The sequence below is a fragment of the Marmota flaviventris genome, chromosome 7, assembly GCF_047511675.1.
Source record: "Marmota flaviventris isolate mMarFla1 chromosome 7, mMarFla1.hap1, whole genome shotgun sequence".
NCBI classification, from domain to species: Eukaryota; Metazoa; Chordata; class Mammalia; order Rodentia; family Sciuridae; genus Marmota; species Marmota flaviventris.
In genome coordinates this window covers 73,317,079-73,335,196 of record NC_092504.1, presented here as the reverse complement: position 1 = coordinate 73,335,196, position 18,118 = coordinate 73,317,079, and the positions used below count along the sequence as shown (strand labels likewise).

Here is an 18,118-nt window from a genome sequence, read left to right as displayed (position 1 = left end):
ACTTTTCACTATGAACCAACAAATGCCATAATGATTGGGACTCAGTAAGTTACCCAGAAAATTAAAGGATTATGGTTAAGAATTGTTATCAAAAATAAGCTATGTACCCTTTGTAAGTTACACTTAAAAGCTCTCAAGTGGTTTAGAAAACTAAAAAGCTTGGAGAAATGCAATGTACATTAACCATTGGAGGCAGTAAGTGTTCCCAGAAAATCTAATGCCTATGACCTTCAACTCTAAAGAGATGTAGTGAATGAATTAATGCTATGAATATAAATTTTACTATTAATCCTAGTGAGTCTTGTAGTTAAATATAAGCATACTGCAGAATAGAATGTTCAACTGCAAATAAAGTTGTTATTTTTGTCTATTATCTGAGTCCAGACTTTTTTTAGAAAAATATAATTTAGAAAGACATATGAAATAACATGTTCTAATGGCTCTTCTGTACCTGAAGAAAACACATTTGTTTTCCACTAGATCAAAGTATACGATTATAAAGGTTTGAAAAGCAAATTTCCATGTCTCAATTTGAGTCCCAACTAAAAATATTTTTAGTAAAGCCATGGTAAATGACCTATTTTATCTTGATAGTTTATTTGCATATTTGTCCAAAGTCTTTAAGTATACTATACAGTTTCTTGGTCAGTTACTCTGTTTTCTACCTCTAAGATTTCTAGTAAAATGCATCCTGTGCATTAACAACAACAAAAAAAATTTCTCTACTGGATATTGAACCCTCATTTAGTCTAGGAAAGTGCTCTACCATTGAATATATCCTCAGCCTTTTTTAAAGACAGGTTTAAGATAGGTTTCCCAGCTGGCCCTGGAAATTGTAATCCTCTTGCTTGTCTTCCCAGTAACTGTGATTACAGTTGTGCACCCCATGCCTCGCTAATGATTTGGATTTTTGTTGGATGCTGTGTCATGTGTTTCTCATATCAACCCCAATAAATATTTTAGCCATTTTATCTTATGCACCGCTAAGATATATATTTCTCTCCAATTGTATACTGTTCCATTACTGTCATTTCTCCCAAAATGGGCCCTTCTGATGATTTTGGATATGTAGAAAAATGTTTTGTTCATGTGTTATAATTAATGGGCTTTAACTAGTATAAGTAAGTGAATTTATACTATAATACAGGATCTTTTCTTTCCTTATACATTACTAATGTAGTATACATGTCTTAATTATTACAGTATATTTCTTCTGTATTATGTAAATAGAGTAAGTTGTTCTGATATTTGTGTAGTATTTGCTAGTATGAACCCACCATATTTTACTTATGCATTCCTATAGTGAATGTTTGGTTCTATTGCCATCATTTCAAAATCTTTGCATGAACATAATTCCCTTGTTAACTTTTCATGTGTTCCTCTCTGGATGTATAATAAGGGTTCGAGTGATAAGAGTGAAGTGAATAAATATTTTACCCAGGACTATCAGGCTGCCCACCAGAATGACTGCCCAGGATAATCTAATTATGTGTACTAGGACTCCAGTTTAAGCCATAACCTCACCAGCACCGGTACCATCTACTTCCTGATAGAATGAGTTGAGATTGAGCCCTTTTTTCCCTGATTCCTGGTAACATTGAATATATACTCTAGAGTTGTTACATAATTGAGTTTCCCTTTCTGTATGTTTCCGATCAAACCTTTAAAATTTTATATTTTGACTTAATGGGAAACAAGTATGATCTGTTCATTGCCTGTTTTTTTCAGTTAGGTTGATTACAGTTTTGCACCCCATGCCTGGCTAAAAGATGTATTTGAATGAATTAATGCTATGAATATAAATTTTATTATTAATCCTAGTCAGTCTTGTAGTTAAGTATAAGCATACTGCAAGCTCTGTTGGTTTAATGTAGATGTTTGCAAAGTTATATAAAGAAATAGATATGTAGATGTTTGCAAAGTTATATAAAGAAATAGATAGTGTTATGTTTTGTATAAAACGTGCCCCCCCCCCCACCAACCAAGCTCACATTTGAGACAATGTAAAAAGTTTCAGAGGAGAAACAATTGGGTTGTAAGAGTCTTAAGCCAATGATAGGGATAAACTGAGTGGTAACTGAAGTGGTAGGAGTGTGGCTGGAGGAGGTGGGAATTGGGGTGTGGCTTTGGGTATATATTTGTTTCTTGTGAGTAGAGTCTTTTTCTCTGCCTCCTGGTCACTGTGATATGAGCTGCCTTCCTTCACTATCCTTTCCCATCATGATGTTCAGGCTTAGGTAGTGCCCTGAGGAGTGGAGCCAGCCTTCTATGGACTAAGAGCTCTGAAAGTGTGAGCCCTCAAATAAACTTTTTCTCCTCCACAATTGTTCTGGTCAAATCCTTTAGTCACAGCAGAAAAAAAAAAAAATTACTGAAACAGATAGTAAATACTTAGGCTTTGTTGGTGACAATGGCCTTTGTCATAACTACTTTGCCATGAAAGGGCAAAAACAGATAATACAAAAACATTTCTGCAAAGTTAATGCCTGTATTAGGACCTAAAGCCCAAGACATGGTCCCCACTCATGTTAGGGACGATCACTCAACTATTGCACACTATCATCTTGACACCCATTTGCTGACTCATCTGCTCTCCTACAATGTCATAAACATACCAAGAGCCCAGCATCAGCTCCTGCTGCTGACAGCTCTAGCACCAGCAGTGCTGTCAGTACCTCAGCCTTTGTGACAGCCCCAGCTGTTTTAGGACCAGTTGAGAGCTCCATTCCTGCCACCTTGAAGATTCACTTTTAACGCCTACTGAGCAAGCACTGGAATAGTGAAAAACATTTCATAAATGAGTAATCCCAGTTTTCAAATGTATATTTGCTATGGATGTTAATAAAATTCAAATCTAAATATATATAGGATGACTTCAAAGTCAGGAGAAGAAGAATATATTCTTCTTTAACATCTCTCTCCAAACTACTCACTTTTTCTCCCCTTTTTTCCTCCCTCCCCAACTTACCAAGTAGCCTTCCATAGCCACAGGCTTTTTATACTCTTGTTTGACTGTCTGAAAAAGTAACTGGAGTATAAATAGAAACAGAAATTCATTTATTTCTGTGGTTCCTTTTAGTTTAAACCAAATTAATTGGTCCTATCCATTATAGATTAATTCTGACATCCAAGAACAAAAAAAATTTTATAAAGATTATAGTCATATTCTTAAATATCTAAAACTAACATTTTTCTTTCTACTTCATAGAAAAATAAATTCATAATTTAAAAATGCACCTTAATTAAAATATAGAGATGATAAATTTTATGTTATATGTTTCTTATCACAATGAAACACTATACAAAAAGTCAATCATAATGCAAAAGGGTGATAAACATAATAATTTATTTGTAGATGCTATTAAATTCTTATTAAAATGTATATGTTAGTAATTTTTACTGTTCTCTTTCTTCTGGCAGGTATATTTTGAGCACAAGGTATAGATATGCATTTCTCTGCATAATAAGGAAGTCTGTACTTAGTAAAACATAGTTATATAAAAAGCTGGAATTGTAGTCAAAACCCAAAAAATTCATTGGCCTTGATGTTCACATAGTAACAAGAATATGACATTATTGGTAGAATGAAGATGGTATGTGGAAATCAATGAGGTATATAGGGGAATCCTGTGTAGGCCCAGATATAACAGTCATTGAATCATAATTCCAAAGTTTTCTGAGCTGAAAGGACCTTGGAAATGACCAAATCCATCCCTGGTGTGTTTCAGGGTGTTGGCTCTGCATGTGTTGCTGTGGTGGGACAAGCAGGGTCAGGCATCTGTGTCTTAACAGAGCTCTCAGGAGAATCTGATGCATATACCACTGACTCAACCAGGGAAGTAAAGTGACTTCTGAGTAGAGTGTCTCAGAAATGGCACAGGAGTTACATCCCCAAACCTTTGGTCTCTATTCTAACTATGACCCAAAGCCCCCTGCTGAGACTCCTGATGTTTTACATTTTCACTAGAGAAGTATCACTAACTTCCAACATCATCAATAACCTCATCAAGATGTGTTTTTATATCATCATAGATTTTTGTCCCCTAGAAATAACACAGGTTATTACAACACATTTTAGATTTCATATTTTAATACAGCATTAATATATATCTGTTATTTATTATAGAATGGCAGATCATGGATTCATCATCTATTAAAACTAGAGGTCTACTAACCTTCCATGCATTTTGAAGGTGAGAAAACTCATACTAGAGATATTATTAACTTTCTAAGTGTTTCAGTAATTTAATTCTCCTTTTCAGATCAATAAATTAGACTGGACTTCTTTACTGTTTGATGAGATGAGCTAATATAACAGGTCAGTTGTTTTGGCTTGGGTTCTTTCATGTGTAATTCAGTTTGTTGTGATTTTTGTGAATATTTTCTATTAAAAATATTTTTTTCTGAACAACAGTATGCAGGCAACTGATCAAAGGCAAAAATATCTGCATTGGTGAAATAAATTGCGGTGTTCCTTTTTAATATTAGGGTAATTCATGGTAAATTAAAGGGGATTTTAAGAATCTTTTTTTTAAGAAGTAACAATTTTAGGTAGGTAATTGCGAGAAGGATAGTAGTTATACAAGCCAAAGCCAGATGATTTTTCCACAAGCTCCACGGAGATGGATCAATGCCTTGGACTGTCAAGTATTCTTCACCAGTACATCTAAAATTCAACACAAAATTTCTGATTACATTTGTAGCATCTGTCAAGGTTTACTCAATATATTCACTATTTCTTTCTTAGAAGCCAATAAGTAACCAAATCATATGAAATCATCACTTCATATATAATACCTATCATGGAGTGCTTAAAATTTTTCTAAATACTGTGCTAAGCACCTTGCACCTAGTAAGTTAGGGAATTCCTAAAATAACCCAAGGGGGTATAGGTATTACACACATTTCAAAGAGGAGGATTCATTAATAAGAATGAATGAAGTTGTCCAAGTTTACAGTCACACAATGAACCAAGTTCTAGTCTCCTCAGATTCATTCCATTTCAAATTTATAATGCTACTCTCCTCAAAGGAAGTATTGATGAAGGAACTTTTCACCATTCCTAGTGGGTAAAAGCTCAGCTTTAACTGATGACACCTATAGACCTTACTGAGAGCATCAAAAGTTCCTTCTGGTTTGGCTCACCCACAGAATAGTTATCCAAAAAACACAGGCAAGAATTCTACAACTACAGATAGAGGAAACAAATGCTTCTAGGCAGTCAGGATCTGTCAGCTCTTGTACCATGATGGTAATAATCATCACAGACACTCCACTACAGAAAGATACCCAGGAATCAGACTTAGGTAGCAGCTGGAACACAGCAAGATGGAGCATTCCTGCCACAAGGTAGAAAAGTGGCTCTTAATAAAAAAACACCTTGTGCAGTCACAATTATTGCCTGCTGCCATTCTTGTGCATCTCTTGGAATTCAGCCATTTCAAAAATATCCTTAACCTCTCTGTGCTATTAGAGGAGCTTCTTATTTTCTCTTATGTGAAGGAGCCTTCTGTGAGCATGAAGCCTGTGGTAGTTTCTCCTTATGTGGTCTAATGTTTCCCGTCCATTTCATCCTGACTAAATAGCCTGGCACTAACTTTTTGTCACAAAGACTATGCCCAGCTCAAAACAAAAAGAGTGGGTAAGGAAAACTCCTCTTAGAAGAGGCTTTATCAATCATTAACAATAGGGTTTGTGTCTTTACAAAGACTTAATACCACACATTTGAGAAATCTAGGAGAGATTGAGCATGCCAGATTCTCTTTCCCCTTGGTAATTTATCTGTTAAAGTCAAAGATAACAGCAATCATAGAAAACAAAAGTAGTATTAAAAATTAAAAATGAGATCTTCTAAATTGATTGAAATTTGCACTTCAGTTTTAATGACATTATTCAAAAATAGATTTTTTTGTAAACTAACTGAAATATGTATTTCTTTCTCTAGAGTATATAGCCTTTGATAAGGAGTATACTGAGTCAATGTATAGACATATACACACACAAACACACACACAACTATGCAGGCTTTGATTTCCCATAAGTGTGAACAAAGAGAAGGGCCGGGATCTCAGCAAAGCAACGTTAACCACTTTTATGCTACTGCTATTCTTTGAGCTATTACTAATCTCCAAGGGATGGGCTCACTGGTAGCACAGAATCCAAGTGATCAGAGACTATGATCCTTCACTAAACTGGCAAAGCAATTAATTTCAAAATCAATAGTTCTGAAAAAAATAAGAACTGAATCCCACAACTAAAACATCAGAACAATTTCTCAAAAGGCTCAAAACAAATATGTCTCCACATTAAACTTAAACACAATTTTATGTTCAATACAGGAATTGTATGGGTGTTCATATATATTACTGTACAAGGACTCATATTTTAAGTAATAAAACTTAGAATCAGGAAGTTTTGTTAGCCTTGAAAGGAATCAAATCAGCTTTAAGCCTGGGGGCCTTTCTTAATCACATCATAGGAGTAATCAAACCCTTTGTGACACTGAGCACAAACTTACATCACATAGGTGGAACAGCCACTGCTTTTTGTTGTATTGAGTCCTGGACAGAAGTTTTGTCCCCCAAATTCATTATACTGCAAAGCCTATAACAAGGGGGAACAGAAGTGAAACAGACCTGGATTCCAAAAGTTTCCCAGAAATTATCCCAATGATGTCAAGTGTAATCTTAATTTTGTATTTACAACATGCCAAAGTCTCATATTCATAGTCTATTTCCCACAAAATACCTTATTTTCCCTGGAAATCAAGAGGCCTAAGCTTGGGATGTTGCTTCCCATTGGCCAAGAAGTCATTCCTTCATCTCTTCCCAATTTTATAGTCCCATAAACACTACAACTAAAATAATACAGTGGTGATCAAAGGTAATGTTGATTTATGATAATTATGTTTTCCTCAAAACTAGTTGTAATTATGTGAGTTAGAAATTTGGTTATACATGGATGGACAGTCACTTTGGAGTTGATTGGCTTGCTAAAGCCAATACAGTTAAGAGTGTATTATGGTCTTATTTTTGCTTCTTCTATTTTCCCTAATTTCTCTACAACCTTCATCTTCCTCGAACAATGAGGTGATTGGGGAAAATCCCATGTGACTCCTGGAGTTTGTACTAACTGAGGCTAATAGGAGATTTTCAGTCGTAAAAGGTAACTGCTGGATAGGACACCTTCACTGGTCATGGTCAAAGCAATATGGATAGGCATTGTTTTTGTTGCATCCAGCTTGAGAATACATTTCCTATGACAGATGAGGACAACTTACCATATAACCATAGTGAGGGATACTTAGTACTGAATCCATGACAGCCAAGGGGCAAAGTTTCCAAAATCCAGTGAAAAACTTATCAAAATCTAAAAAAAAAAAAAAGCAAAAACCATGAAACCATGAATCGGAACAAGTCCAGTGATTTTACGAGAAATTCTAGATAAGTCTCTCCAAGAACTCTAGAATTTTCTATACACTTCTGCTAGGACCAACTCTTTCTTAAAATTTCTTCAACTTATTCTAGACAGTAAGCTTCATCCTTCATCCCTTGCATATCTATACCTCCACACAGCTAAGATAGTTTATGTATTAAACGAAGGACAATATACCTATAGTCTGTATTATACATTCATTTATTTGGGAGATTCAGGACAATATTATCTATATTATATTTTCCACTTATTTGGAAGATTTGTAATGATCAAGACTAAGTCCTCTAATTTCTCTGTAACTGCACATAAAAGAATACCAAGAAGTACAGTTATCCTTTGGTAGCCCAACGGTATTGGTTCCAGGATATCTAGTCCACAGATACCAAAAATCTGCAGATGCTCAAGTCCCTTATTTTTTAAATGGCATAATATTTTCATGTAACCCACATACATTCTTTATGCATAAATAAAAATATAGTGTGTTTTAAAAATCATTTTAATATTTCTTGATGCCTAATACAACATAAATACTATGCAAATAGTTCATATGAATAGAGCAAAATGACAAAGAAATAAGCACATATACTCGTTGTAGACATAATTTTTGCTTTGCATAGTATTGATCTGCAGTTGGTTGGATCTTTGAATGTGGATCCCATGGACATGAAGAGCTGATTTTACTGACTATTCAAATTATACTAAATCATATGTACCCAGTAAGGAACCTGACAGTCTAAGAACAATCCTAAGCATCACATGCCCCTTTCTACTTTCATACAACATGTAATTTGTTATTCACAAGGGTCGACACTATATATCCATTACATTAGGAATCATCTGGAGCTCAGAAAGGAGGCCTTAGAAAACCCAAACCCTAGACCTGATAAACAACACAATGTGGTGAAATACAGCAGGAAACATAGTCAATCCCTCCATTTAAAGCTACCAGAAAGCAGTGTGGCAATGAAGATGCCAGGAAAGACTTCTGGAGACACACAAGAGACAGCTGTGAGGTGCACATAATGTTTGTCCTAACTGGCGTGAGGTACCCTGGGGTATTCGGAGCAATGACAATGCTGTGGTTTTGTCTGCATGTGTTAAAACTGGACCTAACCAACTGCTTAGTATATAAGTCAGCATCTCCAAGTAAAATGTGATCCTGGGACTGATTTTTAAATTTCTACATAGAAAACCTTACATAATAATTAATCATATCTTTTATTTGTTGTATGACAGTGTAGAAACTATAAACAAGACATTGCTTTTTCAGTGATATACATTGATTTTTGCCAAATTTATACATGAAAGAATTAAACTTTGGCAAGAGCTTATGCTAATTATGTATCTTTGAAAGACAACTCCTCCTACTGTAGAAGAAAGGACATGTGTATTAATAGGATAACCACTCCTATTTGATGTCATTGTGTGGCAAAGGTTGGTAACTAGTTTCTGCTGATTCATCATTGTGAGTGCAAAATTTAAGGCATAAAAGATTAAAACTAAGTAATCATTAAAAGCAAAAGTAAGCAGAAAAATATTGATATAAAAAGCATCAGGAACCCATTAATAGGGTGACCTTGTACTATGAGTTTGGGATTTCCAGTGTTTTTAAAATACTCCTTTGCAAAATGCAAAAGTCATTCAAGTTAGACTCCCCATGTGGCACAACTCTGTTAACGTCTCATGGAACTTAACTTTGACCTTGGAGAGTAATGAACCCAACTGAACTACCTCTGCTCTTAACTAGCTGGCAGTTCTCAATACCAGCATGAAAGGCAGACAAATAGCTTATTTTTATGAAGGAAGTGCCTAATCATTTGTCTTCTGGTGTTTGAATTTCCAACATATCAAGGTTTTATAATGTCACCAAGATGTTCATTTAAAAGCTGTTAGAAAGACATGTTAATTAAGTTTAACATAGTTCACATTAAGCACCAGGAAAAAAAAAAAAAACAAGATAAGTGCCAGGAGGAAAGTGGTACATTCTCTAATATAAACAGGATCTTAGTCCATGGCATCCTGAAAGCATCTTAGGTCTATGCACAAAATCCTCAAAGCAGGTTTTACAGGACAGGTGAAAGAGTGGGAAGGAACAAGGGGAAAAATTCCCTCTCAGACAATCACAGTTCACACTCACCATCATCAATAGAAAATATAGTCCCAGAATTGCTGCTGTGAAAAAAATACTGTGAACTCCAATAGCAAGGATCAGGGAACCAGTTGAATAAGCCACCATCAAAATGGTAAGCATCGTTATGAAGAAAGCCTTCACCCCTGGTTTCAATCCTTTGAAAGAAAAGAAAGGGTCAGTCTACCTGCCTAGGTTCCCATGTATTTGACAACTTGTGTGTGTGTGTGTGTGTGTGTGTGTGTATACACGCATGCACAAATGACAGTATAATACTCTGAAAAAAAAATAGTATCAAGATGAAAAGTTGTCATCCAAGACCGAAATACCCAGGGACATTAATTGCATCGTTCACCACTGTATAACGTTACCACACAGATTTATTACACTTTCTACCAAAGCATATTCCCATATAACACTGACGTTGCCCTATGTGTAATTTTGACCAATTCAGAATTGGTGAGGTGGACACAGGCAACATATCTAGCCAAATTATACTGCCTTCTCCTATTAAAGAAAACTCATCAACAGCACACCCATGTACCCAGACATCTCTACATTATTCACTGTCTGCTATAATGCATTTGTCAGAAAAAAAAAAAAAAATCTGGGATCACAATTCTCTATTTTTTTTTCTAACAATGGTTTTAATATATGGGAAGGAAAGAGAAAGAATCCATATGCTGAATACCGCTAGACAAATCCTATTACTCTGATTCAGATTAGAGCCAAATGAAGTTTCTTCGACCACCTTATGAACTCTAATGAGTTAATGCTCACCATCAGTCTTACAATGTTGCAATTGCTGCAGGAACACTAATCAGGACTGTGGGGGAGGGGTTAGATTACATAATTAATTATTTATGAAACAACTTTTATTTCTAAACTGGAAGGTTTACACTTTCTCAGTGGTTCTTACTCTGCAGTGTATTGTCAAAAATAGATATTTCTGTGATGTGTGCATGTGAGTGCATGAGAGAGAGAAAGAAATACATTTACATTCTCACAGCATGAGCCTGGGAAGAAGCCTGAGCATAATGCACGAATGAATGTGTCTATGGCCATTAAACAAGTATTCTTGTTAAATCCCTGAATCCAAAAGTCATCATCTTTCTTTAAATAGGGAAAAGGAGAGGAAGAATAAATATGTGTATGTGTGTGTGTGTGTGCGCGCGCACGCACGTGTGCGCATATGTGTATGTGTGTGCATGTTGTTTTTTTAGCTCTCTCTTTGTATCTCTAATACCTATTTATAGTTTTTCCATTTATACTTTATCTTTATGTAGAGGTATAGGTACAGAGACACAGAGAAAAATTGAAAAGCAATAAATATCCCATTATCTCCAGCATAGTCTCAAATATGAAGGGATTCTTTACATGTTTTTGTATGAATCACAGCATTTTACTGACATAAAATGTATTTATAGCTTTGAAAGTTCAGTTGAGTCCAGTACAGTGCCATACACCTGTTATCCCAGGAATTGGGTTGACCGAGAAAGGAGGATTCCAAGCTTAAGGCAAGTCTGAGCAAATTAGCAAAACCCTATCTCAAAATAGAAGTGTAAAAAAGGGCTGGAGATGTAACTCAATGGTAGACGACTTGTATAGCATGTGAGTGGCTCCAGGTTCAATCCTCAGTACTGCACACACACACAAGTAACAAATAAAAATAAAAGAATTTGTGTAGAACAGTATTGACAACTGAACTACCATTTTAGAAAGTGAGGAATGAATACTTGCTCTCCTGGCTTATGACTTGATCTTTCGTTTTGGAAACCATAAATATGTTTACAAAGAGAAAATGGTTTTCTTTCATTTGTAAGACTACGGACACATCCTCTTTATCTTGTTACTTACCTAACATGAAGTATACTGTACAAGTAAATAGAATGATTGTTAACAAACTCCTGGGTAGAAAATCAGATAACAGTTTTCCAAAGAAGTAAGAAGACACTCTGTAGTATCCACTGATGTACTCTTGTCTGCAGAACAAAAACACATACCATACATCCCAGATTAGTCCAGGAAGGCACAGCCCAGAGGAGACTCTGCTGTGCAGACTCCTGCTGCCACCAGGTCTGACACTGCAGATGTCCAAGGGTTGTAGGCTGACCCCCACCCCCACGTCATTCTCCACTTCAGGTGCAGCCTCCCTGGAACATCAGCCCCCCCAAGGCTCTTGCCTGGATCCTCTCATAACAGCACTCCTCCTGTGCTGCCCACTCTGGCCCACATCACCCCTCCAGGGACAGAGTCTGCATCTCCTCACTTTCCTCAGAGGCTATATTTCTCCTCTGAGCTGGGCTCTGCTTGAAGAGCAAAACATTGGGCTAATCTCAGTGATAACAGAGGCTTTTCTTCTCCCCATTTATGATTGTGACAAAGATGGCTTTATTATTCTCCAAGGCCCTACATGCAGGTGCAGTTTCCTAAACTCCTTTTAATTTATTTATTTTTAATTTTAATTTATTTTATTTTTACCTTTATTTTATTTATTCATTTTTATGTGGGGCTGAGGATGGAACCCAGGGCCTCGCATGTGCTAGGAGAGCACTCTAGCACTGAGTTACAATCCCAGCCCTCTCCTTTTACTTTTGCTACTCTCATGAAAAAAAAAGAAAGAAGAAAAAAGACTTCTTCCTTCAATGATCATGTCTTTCAACAATACACCCTTTCAGATATTAAATCCTCATCTTTCCTCTTCTTCACATGGATTTCCTGTATTTTCAAACTCTTCCACCAGTATCTTCATTCCTTCCCTCTCTGATGATTGCTATCCTTGGTGCATATGTAAGCACGGGAAAATCTCCTTTATATTTGAAAATCTCAAGAGAAAAACTGAACCTTTTCTTCTTTTCCTTTGATTCATTCCATTCTTAAATCCACTGAAGGCTGCACAACTTCAATTCTTTGTCAGCTTTATCTACTACTGCTAATTTGCTGATTAACCCACCACTACAATTCTACCTAGCTCCTCAAAATGTTCTTGCTAGAGTCATCTTGATTTGTTATTTTCTAGAAACAAAAAGATAATTTCAGCCCCTCTATTGCTTGCTTTCTCTGCAGCACTGGAATTTGCTGACTACACCTCACCCCAAAACTCACTCTTCCTTTGGCAAGAGGCCCCATACACTTGACTTTATACCCTGTTCATTTTTTTTTTCAGTTAATACTGGTTATCTCTGCACATACTTTGAAAGCTCATATTGTACATGATAGGTATATATGATTTGTATTGGTCCTTTAAACAAATCAACATATGAAAGAAAAGAAAAATACTGATATTCTCCCAATCAGATCCTTGGTCCAATTATGGATATCACCAGTTTAGTCAACAGACATCAAGCTCCTTCCTAAAATAGAGATCTACTCACATAAAGAGCTTCTTCTCAAGTGCAAAGGTCTCCTTTGTTGACAGATTGGGTAAACACTGAAAGCCAATTAGCAGACAGAGTGTCCAGGTCCTGCCAGGACAGAATAGAAACAAAAGAACCATAGTTGTTGTTTTTTTTTTTTTTTTCCATAATAAAAGAAAGAAAGGAAGAAGAAAAAAAAAATACTATCCTGGTTAAAAGAGAGGGGAAGAATGACCCCATGAGGTCTCTCCCTGTGTAGGGTATAGAAATTCTGTGTGGGAAGACAAAAAAAAAAAAACATTCTGGGGTTGGATATTGGCTATAGTTGCACAATGAGCAGGTGCTTGATGCACTGAACAGTAACTGTACATTCAAAAAGGGTTAAAAGGGTAAAATTTATGATGTATACAGTTCAACAATAAATAGATACAAATATATATGAAAAATAAAATTAATTTTTCCACTCATTTTTCAATGCATGAACACATCCTACCCACAATGAATATAATGTTTACTCAATACTTATACTCAAAAAATATGAAATGGATTTTTCCAAGCTTGAAAAAAATAACAGCATTGATTCAAATTTACTTACCTAATCTGGATTTCGGTGCAATCATTTTTTAGGTGAAGGAGAATAGCACTCATAACCAGTCCACCTATGATTGTGGTAATGATCTTTTTAAAAAAGGAAAATGAAAAAGATAAAGAAATAGTTTCAATTAGAAGTGAAAAATGTACACCATTTATGATAAAATATACAGCTTCATAATCAGATTTCACCACTGAGATAAACAATTTACATGGCTTGGCCAAAGTCTCTGAGAGAATCAGAATACAGTGCACACTATTACACTACTTTCTAAATTAAGTTGAACACTAACCTGTTTTTTTTTTTTTTTTTTTAATTGAGAGAATAACAGAGCAGATGTTGGAATGGCCAAGACTCCTCTCAGTGTCTACCAAGTATTCCCAGTTCAGGGCCCAGTTCAGGAGCGGGACCTATGAATGTCCTACAACATAGTAGCAAAGCAATGCAGGCACCTGGCAAAGTTGATCTGGGAACAAATTAAAGTCCACACAGCTAAGAGGGATGACTTCAACTGAGCTCTCAACTCTTCTGCCAGGAAACATGCACATTTTCTACCTGACCATTTCCCATAATCAGGATTGCAACCAGGATCTCACACAGGCAAGGCAAATATGCTCATACTGAGCCATATCCCCAGCACTTTTTGTTTTGCATAGGGTCTTGCTACATTGCCCAGGTTTGTCTCTAACTTGTGATCCTCCTACCTCAGCCTCCTGAGTAGCTGGGAATACAGGCATGTACCAACATATTAGGCAACTATTTTATACTTTAAGAAGTTTCAAGTGAAAATTCTTACATTAGAAATAAGAAAAAGAAAAGAAAATACTCATAATTCTTAAGTAGACTATATCAGAACCCAATTGCTCCCACATAAGAATCTCACAGCAAAATGAAAAGAATCTTTCAGATTACCCTCTCTATAGAGGTCCTGTAATTAGGCAGCAAGTTTTTGAATGAACGCCAGGAAATCCATCTGAGTTGGTGACAGAAGGAGGTGACGTAGGTGGTTTCCATGAAGGCTGGTCTCCTCTTCTTAAGACCACCTGAGAGTTCTTCTAATTCAGCTTTTGTGTCTTTGTACAGGGAGGAGTTAGCATAAAACTCGGCTAATGTTTTTGTAACTGTTTTTTCTCTCTTAGGAAATTCTTCATTGTGGCTGACTTTAGAAGAAAAATAGATAAAGAAGGGAAATATTATTAGCAGACAAGAACTGACTTAACCCAATTTTCTGTGACTCATTTATGAGATAACAATTTTATTCTAAAGCTATCATGAGTGTTGTCATTGATGTAAACATTAGTAAACATAGCTAATTGGCCAGATTCTGCCATAATCATATGGATAGAAAAAACTCACTCAACCTTTCCCTAACAATTTGGATCTCAGTTCTTGAAACAGACTTCTTACCACAAAGAGTTATATTTCTTAGTATAAAACCTTGTCCTTATTTTCTACTAGGAGAAAATACATAAAGTACCAAATTTTTATTATAAAAGTACAATAAATAATAAGCAATTTTATTTTTAGTGAATTTTCCTCTTACAATAACAGCATCATAATTGCTCATTCATAAATTGAATATAAAACACAGCACTCATTGACAATAAAGTCTATCTATTGGCTGGCATCAGAACATGGCATAAACGTGAATTCACAAAGCTAAGTTTTAATGAGCCACCACATTGCTAAGCTTTGGACAAACCAATTAGGCAAATATCTGTGAATCTAAAAGATTCACATACCTTCATGGTCTTCTTCCTCTCTGTTTAATACCACAGCAGAGGAAATTCCATAAATGACGTCCAGGAAGAAGTCAGCAGGGTCATTATGGGGCTCACAGGAATAACCTGTAAAAGGAGACACCCCAAGAACTCAGCGTGATGGTCTTGGAATGTAAACAGGTCTCATTTCCAGAGGGTGATGGAGGTGAGGCTAGGGAAGACAGAATCTTAAAATTTCTTCCTCCTCTTCTTGCTCTCTTCTCACCTCACAAATTTGTACTTTCTTTCATCCTATTCATTCATGCAGACTTTCAACAACATTCTATCTGCCAGCAATACATGTGTGGGTATCATAAATCATGAAACTCGAACAGCTATCAATATGCTCTGGTGCTTCCCAGTACTAAGGTTAGTACTTCCAAGTAAACTTAGTACTTCCCAGTACTAAACTTTAGTACTTCCCAGTACTAAAACTAGGTCCAAGAAAAAAAGTATTAAAGGCCTGGATACAGTATGTTTTTGAGTTCACGTAGGGACTGCTGAAACTTCCCTGTGTATGCAGCAATGACTGCTTCTCTGCCTACTGAATTTGGAGGTGCAAATGATCACCTCACATGCTGCCATATTCAAAATATGGAGCAGCATTCTTGAGAATATGAGCAGCAGGTTATACCTGAACTGCCACCTCAGCTTCTTTTGGCACAATCATCTGAAGAGAGCCTGAAGTCTGACTCTCAAATTCATCTCCACTGGACTCTCCAGACTCTTACATGCTTGGTTAGATTTATTTTATTTTATTTTTCAAATAGTTTGTTAGTTATTGATGGACTTTTATTTTATTTATTTATTTACTTATGATGCTGAGAATTGAACTCCGTGCCTAACACACTCTACCACTGAGCCACAACCTAAGCCCAGGTTATATTTAAATGACAGAGATTAAAATAAACAAATAAAAAATTAGCTAGTGAATATTCACTACTGCATTTGGAGTCATGGAGAAACACGTATGATCATCTCCAAATGTCTTTAAGTAGATTTTTGGATCCATTTTTAAAAAGCACATAATTCAATATGAAATAGAACCAGGCAGCTCAGAAACACTGGTTCATTAAAGATGAATTTAGAACCACACATTCTATTGACTATTATTCACACCCATTCAATTCATAAATCTTAAATATAATGTTCCTAGAAAGTGGTGTAGCATCTTCATGAGCCCTCATCAAGGCAGAGCAAGATCACTGCCAAGTCAACATAGAAAAAACCACAATTGGTTCTATGATCAAGAAGAAAGTAATACTGGTACTTTCCAAAAATATTGAAATGACAGAATAACTAGATGACAGTACAACCAGTTAAATAATGAACTTTCAGGAAAAGACCATTGTTAGGGTTGGGATTTGAAGTATTTCCTTCCCCAGATTCATATGTTTAGAACTTGGTCCCCAATGTAGCAATGTTGGGATGTGGGACTTTTAGAAAATGATTGGCTCATGAGGACTATAATCTCCTTAGTGAATTAATACATGTGATTAATTAAAAATATGAATAAATTACTAGGAGATGGGACCTAGATAGAGGAAGTTGGTGAGTGGGGCCATCTCCTTAAAGGTTTTATGTTTCCCTTGCCCCCCCCTCTCATTCTACTTCCTGGATGTCTTGAGCTAAGCAGCTTTCCTGTGCCATGTCCTTCTGCCATGAGGTTCTGCCTTATCACAGTCCCAAAGTAAGGGAGCCAACTGAAGGTGAACTGAAACCTCTGGAATCATTAGTCAAAATAAATCTTTCCTTATCAAAGTTGATTTTCTCATGTATTTATCACAGTGATGAAAAGTCGACTATCAGAAAATATGTACCAAGAAGAGGAGTCATTGCTGTGACTGTGCCTACCCATGTGGTTAAGAAGCCTTTGGAAGTGATTTGCAGGAGAAATCTGGAAAGGTTTGGTGATGATAGCTACAGAAGCCTTAAGATATTTTAAACAGAGCTTATTGAACAATTCTGGTGGGAGGTCAGAAGACCAGAATGCACATAGGAATGCAGACAGTAAAGATTACATTCATGAGTTTCAGATGGAAGTGAGGACTCTTTGGGGAACTGGACTGGAGGCCATTAGTAATACATCCTGGCAAAGAACATGTGTACACTTTTCCATGTCCTTAGGCTTTGTATGAAGTTGAATTTAAATGTGATGGACTAATTAATCTGGTGGAGGAAATTTCAGTGCAGCACAGCATTTTGATCTGTTTGACCATCTTTATAATAAAAATCAGGACTAAATATCAAAGCAGAAAGATTTTGAAAATTTTGTAGTTTGGCCAGAATTTGGCATGACTAAAAGCAAAACAAGTATTTCTCATAGAGACAATAGGAGAGATGCCTTGAGGGCATTCAGGAATTGACCAACCTGCATAACAGGCTCAATAGTGTACAAATGAAAACATGTTGAAAGACTTTAAGAAGAGTCCTTCGCACAGGGGTGCCTAAGAAGTTCTTTCCCTAGGATTCCTTTCACCCTGTGTTATGGTTTGGATGTGAGGTGTCCCCCAAAGGCTCACATGTGAGATAATGCAACAAGATTCAGAGGAGAAATGTTGGGTTGTGAGAGTGTTAACTCAATCAGTGATTAATCCCCTGATAGGGATTAACTGAGAGTAAGTGAAGTGGTAGGGAGCTGCTGGAAGAGGTGGGAATTGGAGGCGTGGCTTTTCTATCTGGCATGTGAAGACCTGTATCCGCTTACTGACCATCATGTGAACTGGTTCCCTCTGCCACACTCTTCTGATGTTCTGCCTCATCTTGAGCCCGGGGGAAAGGAGCCTGCTGTCTATCCATTGAGACCTGTGAAACTGTGAGCCCAAAATAAACTTTTCCTCCTCTACAA

The 18,118-nt window shown here is 36.3% G+C and overlaps 1 protein-coding gene and 1 long non-coding RNA gene across 4 annotated transcripts in view; one reads left to right on the top strand and one right to left on the bottom strand.

Moving 5' to 3' along the window:
- LOC114079362 (uncharacterized) overlaps positions 1-18,118 on the top strand; it is a 37,836-nt gene that overhangs the window by 17,930 nt on the left and 1,788 nt on the right. For 2 of the 3 annotated variants that reach the window (XR_011707995.1, XR_011707994.1), the window contains exons 2-3: positions 4,127-4,193; positions 17,059-17,175. This is a non-coding gene — a long non-coding RNA (uncharacterized lncRNA). Of the gene's footprint in view, positions 1-4,126; positions 4,194-15,538; positions 15,640-17,058; positions 17,176-18,118 lie in introns of all 3 variants that reach the window. The other variant, XR_003580476.2, reaches the window with a different exon arrangement.
- LOC114079359 (broad substrate specificity ATP-binding cassette transporter ABCG2-like) overlaps positions 4,455-18,118 on the bottom strand; it is a 41,048-nt gene continuing 27,384 nt past the window's right edge. Inside the window, exons 8-16 of the mRNA XM_071614440.1 lie at positions 15,253-15,357; positions 14,423-14,670; positions 13,514-13,596; positions 12,937-13,026; positions 11,420-11,544; positions 9,572-9,720; positions 7,280-7,368; positions 6,518-6,603; positions 4,455-4,666 (exon numbers count right to left, since the gene is read on the bottom strand). Of these exons, the coding sequence (XP_071470541.1) occupies positions 7,303-7,368; positions 9,572-9,720; positions 11,420-11,544; positions 12,937-13,026; positions 13,514-13,596; positions 14,423-14,670; positions 15,253-15,357 (866 nt within the window). The 3' untranslated portion in view covers positions 4,455-4,666; positions 6,518-6,603; positions 7,280-7,302. The remainder of the gene's footprint in view (positions 4,667-6,517; positions 6,604-7,279; positions 7,369-9,571; positions 9,721-11,419; positions 11,545-12,936; positions 13,027-13,513; positions 13,597-14,422; positions 14,671-15,252; positions 15,358-18,118) is intronic.